This window comes from Chiloscyllium punctatum, chromosome 24 (genome assembly GCF_047496795.1).
Source record: "Chiloscyllium punctatum isolate Juve2018m chromosome 24, sChiPun1.3, whole genome shotgun sequence".
NCBI classification, from domain to species: domain Eukaryota; kingdom Metazoa; phylum Chordata; class Chondrichthyes; order Orectolobiformes; family Hemiscylliidae; genus Chiloscyllium; species Chiloscyllium punctatum.
The window spans coordinates 40,883,232-40,897,922 of NC_092762.1; the positions used below are offsets into that span (position 1 = coordinate 40,883,232).

The 14,691-nt window shown below is 45.1% G+C and overlaps 1 protein-coding gene across 4 annotated transcripts in view; it reads right to left on the reverse strand.

Moving 5' to 3' along the window:
• The window catches only part of LOC140494475 (tropomyosin alpha-3 chain), a 112,774-nt gene that overhangs the window by 49,731 nt on the left and 48,352 nt on the right, over window positions 1–14,691 (reverse strand). Inside the window, exon 1 of one of the 4 annotated variants that reach the window (XM_072593691.1) lies at window positions 12,773–13,066. The exons of 2 other annotated variants lie outside the window; for them this stretch is intronic. In XM_072593691.1, the coding sequence (XP_072449792.1) occupies window positions 12,773–12,904 (132 nt within the window). In that variant the 5' untranslated portion in view covers window positions 12,905–13,066. Of the gene's footprint in view, window positions 1–12,772; window positions 13,069–14,691 lie in introns of those variants that run through there. One more of the 4 variants, XM_072593692.1, reaches the window with a different exon arrangement.

Here is a 14,691-nt window from a genome sequence, read left to right on the forward strand (position 1 = left end):
AGTCCAAAACACAACCATGTGCACAACCTCAACCTTCTGTTATCTTATCAAATAAACTCCAGCAACTTCGTTATGGACAATTTCCCCTTCACAAATCCATGCTGACTTTCATCACTTAGATCACATGAGCTCGAGTGGCTACTCATTTTGTTTCAAAGTAGCTCTTCCCCACTACTGAAGGTTAAGCCGATTGGCCTGTAGCTTTTCACAAACATTTTGAGCAAGTGTGTAACCATTTGCAATTCTTCAGTCCACTGGCACCACCAGTGAGGAAGATGGGAAAACTATGATCTGCAGTTCCACAATTGTCACTCTGGAAAGCCTTAGTATTTCTGGATGCATTTTACCAGTCCTGATGTTCCGTCAACTTTAAAATACAGACATTGAGCAAAAAATACCACCCCCAATCAACTTCAAAAACATCTTGTGATTGAATTTCCTCCTCCATGGTCTGAATGGCATTTTTGGCAAAGATGGGGCAAAGTTTTTATTTGGTACAAAAACAGTAATTGCTAGAAAAGTTCAGGCAACTTCTGAGAAGAGAAATCAGAGTTAACGCTTCTAGTGACCCTTCCTCAGGACTGGACCTGAAATGTTAACTCGGATTTCTCTCCACAGATGCTGCCTGACCTGCTGAGCTTTTCCAGCAACTTCAGTTTTTGTTTCCGATTTACAGCATCTGCAATTCTTTTGGTTTTTATTTATTTATTTCGTACTGTGGTTATGCTCTCTGCCTCCTTGTGTAAATCTCATTGGGTCACTGTCTGGTTTCACTCTTCCTTTCCCCAGCCTTTATTTATGAACCTCTTGAAATTCTGAATTGAAGTTGCCTTTCCATTTCACTTATCCTTACTTTAGTTGCTCTTAGTCCTTCTCCATAACCAGTCAAAACTTTATGACACCCTGTCCCCTAAATATTCTCCCCTAAGAGGACTCTGCCCCCACAGCTCTCTGTGGCAAGGAGTTCCAAAGACTCTTAACCCTCTGAAAGGGTAAATTTCTCCTCATCTCAGTCTTAAATTGATGCCCCTTTATTCTGAGATTATGCCCTCTGGTTCGAGACCATGGGGAGAAACATCCTCTCAGTATTTACCCTGTCAAGCCCATTAAGAATCCTGGATCATTTAATGAGATCACCTCATTAAACAGAAAATTCCTGTTTAGCTTTTGTTCATCTGCCGATCCCTCCATATCAGGGACCATTCCAATGAACCTTCTTTGAACTGTCTCCAATTGTGAGCGGCACGGTGGCACAGTGGTTAGCATTGCTGCCTCACAGCGCCAGAGACCCGGGTTCAATTCCCGCCTCAGGCGACTGACTGTGTGGAGTTTGCACATTCTCCCCGTATCTGCGTGGGTTTCCTCCGGGTGCTGTGGTTTCCTCCCACACTCCAAAAATGTGCAGGTCAGGTGAATTGGCCATGCTAGATTGCCCACAGTGATAGGTGAGGGGGTAAGTGCAGGGGAATGGGTGGGTTGCGCTTCGGCGGGTCGGTGTGGACTTGTTGGGCCGAAGGGCCTGTTTCCACACTGTAAGTAATCTAATCTAATCTAAATAAAGCAGGGCACAAACTAAATTGCTGCTCTGCAGATGTGCTCTCACCAGCAACACTTCCTTACAGTTATACACCAACCCCTTGAAGTAAGGACCAACGTTCCAGTAGCCTTCCTGATGACCTGCTGTACCTGTGTGCTAGCATTCTATGCTTCGTGTACAAGTACCCCCCAATACCCTTTGTGTTACAGCACTTTAAACAATATCATGCTCTTTTGTTCTCCCTTCCAAAATGAACAAATTTCACATTCTCCCTTTCTGCTTTCAACTTTCCACCCACTTAACCTATAGATATCACTCTACAAACTGTTTGTATCCCTCTCGCAATTGGCCTTTCCACCTATCTTAGCGTCATCTGCAAACGTAGCTATAGTACATTCACTTCTGCCTTTCGAGTTATTAATGTGTATTATCAACAGTTTTGGTCCCAGCACTGATCCCTGTGGAACTCACTGGTCACAGGTCACCAACCTGAAAAAGAACCTCTTATCCCCACTTGCTGTGTCCTGCTCATTAGTCAATTCTCTCTATGCATGCCAATAATATACTACCTCCAACACTATGCTCTTGTCTTATGACAATCTTTTGTGAGGTAACTTGTTGAACAAATACTGGAAGTCCAAATACAACACATCTACTGGTTCCCCTTTGGGTGAGACTTCCTCAAACATTAATCAGATGATTTCCCTTTCATGAAGCCATCAGACTCTGCTTGGTTAGACTATGGTTTTCCAAATGAGCTGCTCTTACTTCCTTAAAAATTGATTCCAATATTTTTGTAACATTAGATGCCTGGCTAGTCAGTCTATATAGTTATGCGCTTTTCACCTCCCTCCCTTTTTGAATAGGGCTGTCTCATTGGCAGTTTCCCAATTCTCTGGTAATTCTCCAGAATTTGAGGATTTTTGGAAAATTACAACAAATGCATTCACTATCTCTAGCTGGCTGCTTCTTTTAGGATCCTGGGATAGAAGCCATCTGGGCCAGGGGACTTAGCAGCTTTTAGTCTCACTCATTTGTCTAATAATACTTCTCTAGTGATAGTACACCAACTCCTCCATAACCTCTTTAGAATTAATGGGAAGTTTGAAGTAAAGACTGTTGCAAATATCCGTTTTATCTCCTCTGGTATTTCTTTGCCCCTATACATAACTCCCCAGAATCATTTTCTAAGGGGCCTGTGTTTGTTTTAACTCCTCTCTTCCTTTTTATATTTTCTTTTAAAGTCTTCCTTCATTGGATTTTGAATTTATCCCAGTCTTGAGAGCTATCCCTGACTTTTGCCTCCTTATCTGCCTCCATCCTCCTTTCCTGAGCATCTTGCACAGAGGAATAAACCCAGACTCCTGCTGAAAGGCCTTACGCCTGAAACGTCGATTCTCCTGCTCCTCAAATGCTGCCCGACCTGCTGTGCTATTCCAGCACCACACTCTCAACTCTGATCTGCAGCATCTGCCGTCCTCAGTTTCCTCAGGAAACCATAAAATATGACAGAGAGAAGTGGCAAGGAGGAAAAATATTTCAAGTAGGAAGGACGACATTTAATACTACTCAGACCTGACAGCGAGACAGGGGGAGGGAAAGCAGAGCATCCAAACTGACCGGTCACTGAGAATGTGATTTTCAGAAGAAAATGGAATTGTTCAGCCTTTCATCTTCAACAATAGGTTGAGGACTAATAAGAAGTGGAATAACTCCAACATTCCCATTACCATTCACCCTAAACCACAAAAGTGCTGGATTCACTGTCAGCTCAGGGAACAGAATTCCAGAGTTGAGGACTCTGGTTGTTGGAATGGTCAAGGTCAGGAACATGCAAAAAAAAAAATCGAAGCACTGCAGAGATCTCAGGGGCTGGAGATAAACACGGAGACAAGGGCAACACTTCACTCTCCAAGGGTACAATCGCTAACGGTCCCTCAAAACGACAAAGGAGATTGAAACGTTGATCTCACAAAGTGTGGACGGCTGGGCTCTTTATTATCACACGTAGAGTGAGAGCATTCACAACATCTGAAACTACGACAGTACTGTGACCATCAAAACAAGATCGGCAGAGCTCAGACCCACAGCAGAACCAGCTAAAAAGGAGAACTGTCTGTGATAATCCCTTTTCATTTCCCTTGACCTCCCCATTCATATTCTGAAAGTGGTCAAAGTGGCTTCAACCACAGCCAGCCAAACAAAAATGGAGATTATTCTTCAGTGCAGAGATGGGCCAGAGATGATATGCTCATTGTTCCTCACAGATGCACTGGACTGAAATTAAAGGTCACAGCATGGACCAGCAAGAGAGCCCAATAACAATCTTACTGCAGCCATTTTCCAAATTTAGTGCTGACAGAACTTCAAATCAGACAGAGGACATGCTGCTGCCAAGCTCCCACACAAAGATTTCCCTGTGGGAATTTCACTTGAAGAGCTGATGTGCTTTCTCCAGAAGCTGCTTCCTATTCAGAGCCTCCTAGAAGTCCACCAGTACCACCACTGGGAGAACTAGCCTCTGCAGCAGATTCCAGAAACGGCACACAGTCACTGGAGTCCAAACATGCAGACTGGGATCTGTGGGGCCAGTCAGGTAGGCCTCAGCAAGGTGGGGTGGGGGAAAGTCAGGGAGGCTCCAGCAGGAGTGGTCCTTGCCGACAGCAAGTCTGTACGAGCTGTGGGTGGACATCATATCCACGTCCAATCTCTCAAACCCACCAGATCTTACTAGACTCTGTATGGACTTCAGTAAGGTGTTCTTCATGGTAGGTGGGTTAGATCTCATGGAATACAGGGAGAACTAGCCATTGGATACAGAACTGGCTGAAAGGTAGAAGACAGAGGGTGGTGGTGGAGGGTTGCAGATCAGACTGGAGGCCTGTGACCAGTGGAGTGCCACAAGGATCGGTGCTGGGTCCACTACTCTTTGTCATTTATATAAACGATTTGAACGTGAACATAGGAGGTATAGTTACTAAGTTTGCTTATGACACCAAAATTGGAGATGTAGTGGACAGCAAAGAAGATTACCTCTGGTTACAACGGGATCTTGATCAGATGGGCCAATGGGCTGAGAAGTGGCAGATGGAGTTTAAATGTAGATAAATGCAAGGTGCTGGAGTTTGGAAAATCAAATCTTAGCAGGTCTTATACAATTAATGGTAAGGTCAGAGGGAACAAAGAGACCTTGGAGTGCAGGTTCATAGCTCCTTGAAAGTGGAGTCGCAGGTAGATAGGATAGTGAAGAAGGCGTTTGATATGCTTTCCTTTATTGGTCAGAGTATTGAGTACAGGGGTTGGGAGGTCATGTTGTGGCTGTACAGGACATTGGTTAGGCCACTGTTGAAATATTGCGTGCAATTCTGGTCTCCTTCCTATTGGAAAGATGTTATGAAGGGTTCAGAACTTCAGAAAAGATTTACAAAGATGTTTCCAGGGTTGGAGGATTTGAGCTACAGGGAGAGGCTGAACAGGCTGGGGCTGTTTTCCCTGGAGCGTTGGAGGCTGAGGGGTGACCTCAGAGGTTTATAAAATCATGAGGGGCATGGATAGGATAAATAGACAAAGTCTTTTCCCTGGGTTGGGAGTGTCTGGAACTAGAGGGCATAGGCTTAGGGTGACAGGGGAAAGATATATAAAAATAAAAGAGACGTACAGGGCAACTTTTTCACGCAGAGGGTGGTACGTGTATGGAATGAGCTGCCAGAGGATGTGGTGGAGGCTGGTACAATTGCAACATTAAAGAGGCGTTTGGATGGGTATATGAATAGGAAGGGTTTGGAGGGATATGGGCCGGGTGCTGGCAGGTGGGACTAGATTGGGTTGGGATATCTGGTCGGCATGGACAGGTTGGACCGAAGGGTCTGTTTCCATGCTATACATCTCTATGACTCTAAACACTTTCCACTGGCAGAAGGTTCAGTGAATAGAGGACCCAGGCTTCAAATAATTAAGAAATCCACAGTATGGTTGCATGACAGAAGATGGCCATTTGGCCCATCTCAGCAACAGCAACTCAAACAGTACCATTCCCCTTCCATATTCTGCAAACCAGAGGAGAATAGTTTTTTTTTTTAAATTCCCAACCTTGAAATCAGCTCTGGCTCAGTGGGGAGCACCCTCAGCAGGTTCAAAACAAACTACAGAGACTTGAGCAGGTTTTTAAGAAATATTTAGTCCTTTGTTAGATGGGCAGGACATGCTAAGCCAACCTTTAAAGCCCTTGAGAAGGTGGAGGTGAGCTGCCTTCTTGAACCCCTACAGCCCATGAGCTGTCGGTAGACCCTTAGGGAGGGAGTTCCACATCTCTGACCCAGCAACAGTGATAGATTTCCAAGTCAGGGTGGTGTGTTGGCTTCAAGGGAAACTTGAAGATGGTGGTGTTCCCACCTGTCCTTCTAGATGGAAGGACTCATGGGTTTGGAAGGTGCTGTCTAAGGATCTTTGGTCTATTCTGTAGATAGTACACCCTGCTGTTACTGAGAATCCGTGGTGGAGGGAGTGGATACTGACAGATATGATGCCAATCAAGGGAGCCGCTTTGTCCTGGACAGTGTCAAGTTTCCGGAGTGTTCTTGGAACTGCACTCATCCAGACAAGTGAGGAGTGGACAGGCTTTGAGAAGCTAGGTGAGTTACTCACTGCAGTACTCCAAGTCTCTAACCTGCCCTTTTAGCCACTGTGTTTAGATGGTTTATAAACAGAACAGTTCGAGGCGTTCTGATCAATGTTGATAGCGAGGGGTTCAATGATACTGATACTACTGAACATCAAGGGATGATGGCTAGACTCACTCTTGCTAGAGAAGATCATTACCTGCACTTAAGTGACAAGTAACATTGATGGCATACATCAGCCCAAACCCAGATGTTGTCCAGGTGTCACTGAGTTTGACCATGGACAGGTTCAGTACCCAAGGAGTCGCTAAACACTGTATAATAATCAGTGAACATCCCCACTTCTGACCTTATGATGGAGGGGAGGTCTTTGATGAAGCAGCTGAAGGTGGCCGAGCCTAGGACAGTACCCAGAGAAACCTCAGCAGAGATGTCCTGGAGTTGAGATGACTGACCTCCAACAACCACAACCATCTTCCTATATGCCGGGTCTGACTCCAAACAGTTCAACTCTTTCATCCGTATTTGAACTAAGTCTGTCGTGAGACCAGGGACTGAGTCGCCTTGGCTGAACTCAAAGTGATGCCAAGTTACATCCTTGTTACAGTCTCTTGACAGCATTTCTACTTTTCTGATGATCCAGTAGAGCGATGGGGTGGTAACTGGCTGGGTTGGTTTGTCCTGCTTTTTGTGTACAGGGAAATTTTCCCCATTGTTGAGTAGATGCCAGTGTTTTAATGGTACTGGAACAGCTTGTCTAGGAAAGAGGAAGTTTCTAGAGCATGAATCTTCAGTACTATTGCCAGAATGTTGTCAGGGAAGGAGATGGACTAGTGTATTATTGTTAGACTAATAATCCAGAAAACCAGATAATGTTCTGGGGACCTGGTTTAGGGAAAAAAGAATCTGGGAAAAAGAAAGTCTAATGATGATCAAAAAACTATTGTTGATTGTAAGGAAAAACTCATCTGGTTCACTAATGAATGTCCTTCAGGGAAGGAAATCTGCTCCTCTTACCTGGTCTGGCCCACATGTAACTCCAGACCCACAGCAATCTGGTTGACTGTTATCTGCCCTCTGGGGAAATTAGGAATAGGCAATGCCAGCCCATCTAGCAGGACCCACATCCCATGTACGAATCTTTTTTTTAAAAATGGGCTCATAGCTTTCGAAGTAAATAACGTCTCCAACTGTATCTTGATAACACAGAGCAAATTGAATTGGTTGAAGCCTGACGTGCGAGAACTGGGGACTACTGGAAGAGGCTAAAATGGTTCATCCACTCAGTGCTTCCGGCTGAAGATTGTTGCAAAATGCTCAGGCCTTATCTTCCGCACTGATGTGCAGGAGCACCCCCCCCCCCCCGCCCAAATCACTGAGGTTCTTCCTCCTACCTAATTATTTAACTGTCCCCCTCTGGTCGTGATTGGATGTCACAGGACTGTAGAGTTTACATCTGACATTTTGTTTCTGGAATGACGTAGCCCCATCTATCAGACGCTGCTTCCACTGTTGCACACACAAGTAGTCCTGGTTTGTAGCTTCACCCAAGTTGACACCTCTTTTTTTTAAGTATGACTGGAGCTGCTCCTGACATGCTCTTCTGCACTAGAGATGATTCCCTGGCTTGATGGTAACAGGAGAGTGGGGGATATGCCAGGTCACGAGGTTAGAGATTGTGTTGGGTTCAGAAATGTCAGGGAAGGAAATCTGCTATTCTTACCTGGTCTGGTCTACTTGTGACTCCAGACCCACCGGAACGTGGCTGACAATAACCGCTCTCTGAAGTACATTAAGAGTTTAGTTCTGGGGCAAGTGGGGGTTGATCACAAATGCTAACCTTGACAGCACATATCCACATAAGAATATAATTAATTACATCCATTAACACAGGACAGGCATACGGAAAACAGCAAATACATTGCACGCACACTTATCAGTAACTACAACAAAAGCATCCTGAATTTTCCCCACTTTAGTCGTTTCTTCACATACTTATTGTTATATTTTACTCCAAGAGAATTGTCTAGCTGTATATCCACCCCATCACAATGACTACCCTATTTCACTTCTGGTACATCCATGTCCCAGGTCATCAGCTGCTAAAATTCATGTCTTTGTCACTCCAAAGCACTCCTGGCTGATCTCTTTGATATAAATTTCTGGATCTTAAACACTTGGCAGTTGTCAACATTCACACCAACGCTCTTCACCGATTGCACGTGTCCTCAACTACCTACTCCGACTCATGGGTTAAGCAACAGCTCAATTTTAAAATTCACATCTTTGTTTTCAAATTCCTCGATAGTCTTGCCCCTCCCCATGTCAGTATTTGCTGCAACGTCACACCCTTCTGAGATCACTGTTCCAACATCTCTGACTTTAATTACTCCTTCACTGGTCATTACGCCTTCAGCTGGCTGAACTCTGGAAGACCCTCCCTAACCCTCTCCATCTTGGCCACCTCTTGCCAGATGTTCTTTAATGTGAACTTTTCATCTGTTCTATAACCTCCTCGGGATCAAGTTTACTTTATGATCCCGTGAAACATTTTGGGACATTCATATTAAAGTGTTACATTAATCAAGTTGTTACACAATATATGAATTTTTCATGTGGGATTTGATACCAGCAGTGAGATACGTTAAATTGTCATGTGACCGTGATCCTTTGGCACCGTGATTCAGTCAGGTATTTACGTCATGGCTCCAGGCCAAGTAGTCCACGTTAGTGCTCCTCCTTCCCTTGAAGCCCTCTCCTCAGTCAGCACAGGTGGTGAATCTTAAACATATTCTAATAGTCCATCAATTCCTTTCAAAATGTTAACCAAAAGACCTTGGGGTGCATGTTCATAGTTCCTTGAAAATGGAGTTGTCGGTAGAAAGGATAGTGAAGGCAGCATCAGGTATGCCTGCCTTTATTGGTCAGTCGGGGAAAGTGAGGACTGCAGATGCTGGAGATCAGAGCTGAAAAATGTGTTGCTGGAAAAGCGCAGCAGGTCAGGCAGCATCAAAGGAGCAGGAGAATTGATGTTTCGGGCATAAGCCTTTCTTCAGGAAAACTTTATTAGTCAGTACACTGTGTATAGGAATTGGGATATCATATTGTATCTATACAGGATATTGGTTAGGCCACTTTTGGAACACTGCATTCAATTCTAGTTTCCCGATATTGGAAAGGAGACCAGAATTGTTAAATTTGAAAGGGTTCTCAAAGATACTGCCAGAGATGAGCTATAGGGAGAGGCAGAATAGGCTGGGGATGTTTTCCCTGGAGGGTCGGGGGCTGAGGGGTGACCTTATAGAAGTTCATAAAATCGTGAGGGGCTTGGATAGGATGAATAGCCAAGGTCTTTTACCCAAGGTAGGGTAGTCCAAAACTGGGGGGCATAGGTTTAAGATGAGAGGGCAAAGATTTAAAGGGGAACAAAGGGGCAACTTTTCCATGCAGAGGGTAGTGCGTGTATACAATGAACTGCCAGAGGAAGAGGTGGAGGCTGGTGTAATAACACCATTTAAAAAGGCATCAGGATGGGTATTTGAATAGGAAGGTTTAAGAGGGATGTGGGCCAAATGCTGGCAAATGGAACGACATTAATTTAGGATATCTGGTCGGCAATGAGTTGAACCAAAGGGTCTGTTTTTGTGCTGTACATCTCTATGACTCTATAAGAATCTCTACCGGGCCCATCCTCAAGTCTTTTCATTTTAAGAGAAAACAGCCCCAAACTGATTTAGTGTTTCCTAATCAGAATATCCAGTCAGTCCTGGTGTCATACTGAGCAGTTCCGTTTTGGTCTTTCTCTAGTGTATCCATATCGTTTTTATACCTTATCGACTAGGATCGGACACTTGACTCCAAACTTGGTCGAAGATTCCACTCCAACTTAACATCATGCTTCTTCTCCTCAATAATCCCAGACATGACCCCCACGTACTTAAGAGTCTTAAAATGGTTTTATTTACCTATGATTTTGCTTTTAATGATTTGCTTATCTATATCCTGAGAGACCGTTACTTTTCAGTACTAGAGATTTTGGCCCTTGTCAATCACTGAAATTAAATTTGCTCATTACATGCACATTTGCAAATTCATTAATGTTATTGTCACAGTCTTTTAGTTACATCCCCAACTTTAACTCATCCATAAATTTTGAAACTCAACTGCCGATTCCTGATTGTTCATGGAGATGGTGGACAAAACAATTCTGAAGGTGGTGTAGGAGCACAGGTGATGCTGGACTTATACATGACACATGTTAGGCCTCAGCTGGAGTATTCTGTACAGATCTGGGCACCACGGTTTCGGAGAGATTTGAGTGCACTGCAGAAGCTATTTACAAGAATGGTCACAGGAATGAGAAACTTCAGTGACGAGAATAGCTTTGGGAGGAGATTTGACAGAGGTTGCAAAATAAATGAATGGGTTTGATAGCGTGGATATGGAGAAGCTGTTCCCATCAAGAGAATCATAGCATCTCTACGGTGTGGAAGCAAGCTATTCGGACCATTGAGTCCACACTGACCCTCCGAACATCATCCCACTCAGACCTCCCTCCCCCACCCCCACCCCCATCCCTGTAACCCTGCACTTCCTATGGCTAATCCACCTAGCCTGAACATCCCTGAGCACTATGGGGAATTTAGCATGGCCAATCCACCCTAACCTACGCATCTTTGGATTGTGAAAAGAAACTGGATCTCCCGGAGAAAACCCACGCAGACAGGGGGAGAATGTGCAAACTCCACACTCGCCTGAGGGTGGAATCGAACCCAGGTCCCTGGTGCTGTGAGACAGCAGTACTAACTGAGCCCTGTCTACCCCATCACTCGTAAAAGTAAAAACAGAAAGTGAAGACATAGATTTAAAATGATGTACTGATGAAGAAAGGACCAACAGAGAAAACCCTTTTTTCACACAGTAGTCAGGGTCTGGAAACGTGAAGGTAGGCAGGCTCAGTTGAGGCCTTCAAGATGGGCATTGGATGGTTATTTAGATAGAAATGGCGTATGGGGATAACAGCTTGAGCTTGGCAGTAGAGAATAGTGAACGTTCGATGGGGCAGACACCCTCCATCTCTGCCATAACAATTCTGTGATTCTGTGAACAGTAGCACCAATCCCTGAGTAATACCACTTCCCACCATTTACAAATCTGAGTTTCCACTAAACCTGTCGATCACGTGAGTGCTCTGCAACCCCATGAGATCATAGCTTCTTCTGCTTTTGCTTATTTTGCAGACACTTTGCTATCTGTTCTTGTCTCCTGATTCTGCACATTCTGGAATTAAGAACTGAATTTTACATTGCCCTGTGTAGGGGGAAGAAACTGGTAATATTTATCTGGTGGTCTTTCCATACTCTCTCATATATCCCCCCCAAGTCTGCAATCTTATTATGGGATGACCAAAGTCTATACTGTTCCACTGGGCCCCAACTGAGGTCTTTAAGTGAGCAGCTATTGCCCATTTAATGGGCATTTCTCACTTGGCCTCAATGTTGGCGTTGGCAAGAATTATCAAGAAGGGCAGCCCAATAAATCACCCTGCTCAGGCCTCGGGACACCAAGGAGGGGTCACTGCTTCACTAAACACCTTCCAATTACAGGATAGCTACCCCATCACCCAGAAAAGTCTACAATCCCATCAGTGCTCCCGACCCAGAGGCTGTCCATCAAGATTCCACTACACATGGGCCTTCCATCTGTTATACCACCCCTCACCCTACCTCCACTCTGGGATCTGCTAGTGTCAGGCCTGGACTAAAGCTGGCAGCCTATCAGACTGGCTCGGTGACCCCTGGGGTGAGAGTGAAATCCTCCTTCCTGACAATTAGCATTTGTGAAAATATTAAGCATGTGTGGAGCAGAATGTATTGACTGTAGATGCATTTCCCCACCACCAGCCTGCACTCAGAAATACTCCCCAGTCAAAATAAAAACCAAAACGTTTTTTGAACATTACAAATATATCCACATTCCCTTTAATCATTCCCAGAAGACCAATGAGGCATGACCAATCCCTTTCGCACAATGTGTGCTCCAATTACATTCTTGATATATACTTTTTAAAAACCTCAAAGCCAAATGAACTTATTTACACAACAATCATTAAACATCAATCATAAACAGCACCCATTTGTTCTCTCTTTACAAGAGGCTGTTCCGAAGTCTTCCAACAGTTAATTTTTTCTACTTTTCCCAAATATTGCTATTTCTAGCCCAACGTTTCACAGACTCAAGTCATCACTTTTCTTTAAACCAAAGTCATGTTCGAGAACTTTCTAAGTTCTGCCACAGGAAATCCTATGAGAAAGTATTAAACTAGACATTTTCTGACTACAATGAACTCATTAAAGCCATGGTTTAAATCTCTACGAATTAGATTGTCTCATTTATTCCCCCCACGGCCCAAGTTAAACTTTTATTCAGCTTCCCCCTGGAAGTTGTGCTGCTGGTAGTTTCCCTCCACCTCGCGGAGGGGGCACTAGGACCCGCGGCCACCCCCGCCGCTGGCTCGGTGACCACCGCCCTGCTTTGTGAGAGCCGGAGTCCTCGGCGCCCTCCTCCCCCGGGTCCCGCCGCCCGCCCTCAGCCCAGAGCCGCGGTTCTCACTAACTTTCTCCCGGAGTTCGTGCTCCTTGTCCAGCTCCCGCTGCAGCTGCTCGGCCCGTTCCTCCGCTTCGTCCGCCTGTTGCTGCAGACTCTGGATCTTCCGTCGCACTGATTCCAAAGAAGTGGCTCCAGCCATACTGTGAGTTAGGGGATAATCTCTCTCTTTTTTTTCTCTCTCTCTCCCACACAATCTTTCTCTCTCGCCTTTTCTCACTCTCTTACACTTTCTTTCTCTCTCTCTGTCTGTGGCTCTTGCACTCTTTCTCTGTCTCTCTCACACTCCCTCTTTCTGGCGATCGAATGAAGGGGGGGGGGGGGGGGATTTGCCAGTCACTGACTCACTCACTCACACCAATGGGAGCAGCTCCTATTACACCATAGGGAGGGCACTTCCACGCTAAAATATGGAACTTTTGTCCTTATTTGGGAATGAGTGGGGGGGGGGAAAAAAGGGTGGGAAGTGTCAGAAAAGCTGGAGAGAGCGAGCTCAGCCCAGAGGAAAGTTTCAGCTTTTTGTTTTTTTTCAAAAAAAAAACCCCAAGCATTAAACGCCCTGTTCTTGCTTTCACCAGCATCTGCAGGAAATGTAAGGTTAATTCTTTCTGATTGCAGTCCTCTCTCTCTCTGCAAACTGCACTCTGGTCTCAAAACTTTCATTTGGGAACTGCTCTCAGCTCGCTCACTCACTTTACCCATCGCCGCCCCCCCCCCCCCCCCCCCCCCCCCGAATTCTGTCCCCTCAGATCCATTCCTCATATTGTCATTATGTATATATTTTTAAAAAGTGGTCCTGTGTATGAACTGACCAATACTTCAGCACACACTGAAGACCATCCCGGACTCCCCACTAGGATTGTGACCGCGCCCTCCAACCTCATGTCAAGTATTTTCCAAGACTATTCGTCGTCTGCTCTGGGAACTCTTTTTCCTTCCACAATACCTAGGGAGACAAAGCTGAAAAGTATCATCACGTCTAGTCATGGACTCATAACAGCATGGAAGCAGACCCTTCGGCCCAACTCGTCCATGCCGACCAGGCTTCCCAAAGTAAACTAGTCAGCATTTGGCCCATATCCCTCTAAACCTTTATTAAGAACAAAAGAACCATGGATGCTGGAAATCAGAAACGGAAACAGAACTTGCTGGAAAAGCTCAGCTGGTCTGGCAGCAACTGTGGGGAGAAATAAGAGTTAACATTTCAGGCCCAGAGTTCCCATGCTATCCAACTGCCATCAGTTCTGAGGAAGGCTCATTGGAGCCGAATTGTTAATTCTGTTTCCCTCCCCGTGGATGCTGCCAGATTTGCTGAGCTTTTCCAGCAATTTTTTGACTTTGTTCCCTCTAAATCTTTCCCACCCAAGCAAATCAGGGGAGGACTTATACACCTTAATGGTAAGGTCCTGGGGAGTGTTGCTGAACAAAGAGACCTTGGAGTGCAGGTTCATAGCTCCTTGAAAGTGGAGTCGCAGGTAGATAGGATAGTGAAGAAGACGTTTGGTATGCTATTCTTTATTGGTCAGAGTATTGAGTAGAGGGCTTTGGAGGTCATGTTGTGGCTGTACATTGGTTAGACTATCTTTGGAATATTGCGGGCAGTTCTGGTCTCCCTCCTATAGGAAGGATGTTGTGAAACTTGAAAGGGTTCAGAAAAGATTTACAAGGATGTTGCCAGGGTTGGAGGATTTAAGGTATAGGGAGAGGCTGAACAGGCTGGGACTGTTTTCCCCAGAGTGTCAGAGGTTGAGGGGTGACCGTATAGATGTTTATAAAATCTTGAGGGGCATGGTTAAGGTAAATAGACAAGATATTTTACCTGGGTGAGAGGGCATAGGTTTAGGGTGAGAGGGGAAAATTTAAAAGGGACCTAAGGGGCAACATTTTCACATAGAGGGTGATGTGTGTATGGAATGAGCTGTCAGAGGA